This window comes from Eimeria mitis, genomic scaffold (assembly GCF_000499745.2).
Source record: "Eimeria mitis Houghton genomic scaffold, Emh_scaff155, whole genome shotgun sequence".
NCBI classification, from domain to species: Eukaryota; Apicomplexa; class Conoidasida; order Eucoccidiorida; family Eimeriidae; genus Eimeria; species Eimeria mitis.
This window is the reverse complement of record NW_013569740.1, coordinates 5,095-5,401: the sequence shown is the minus strand read 5'-3', so window position 1 is coordinate 5,401 and position 307 is coordinate 5,095. Positions and strand designations below refer to the sequence as shown.

At 57.0% G+C, this 307-nt stretch overlaps 1 protein-coding gene across 1 annotated transcript in view; it reads right to left on the bottom strand.

Annotated features, from left to right (window-relative positions):
* EMH_0000900 (uncharacterized protein) overlaps positions 1-307 on the bottom strand; it is a gene marked incomplete at both ends in the record, with an annotated part of 3,448 nt that overhangs the window by 155 nt on the left and 2,986 nt on the right. The window contains one exon of the mRNA XM_013495383.1: positions 3-307. Within this exon, the coding sequence (XP_013350837.1) occupies positions 3-307 (305 nt within the window). The remainder of the gene's footprint in view (positions 1-2) is intronic.

Here is a 307-nt window from a genome sequence, read left to right as displayed (position 1 = left end):
CCCTCTCAGCTGCTGCAATAGCAGCAGCTGAAATTAACGGCCTGTGCTGCTGCTGCTGCTGCTGCTGCTGCTGCTGCTGTTGCTGCTGCTGCTGCTGTAGCGGGTGCACCCCATGCGATTCCACTGCTGCTGCTGCTGCTGCTGCTGCTGCTGCTGCTTCTGCTGCTGCTGCTGCTGCTGCAGTTGGGGGTTTAATGACGAGTATAATATTTCTTGCTGCTGGGAGCTGCGCATACACCGCAATGCTGCAGTTTGTTATATCGACGTCACGGAGACGGAGATGCTCGGACTTGTGCAGCAGCAGCAA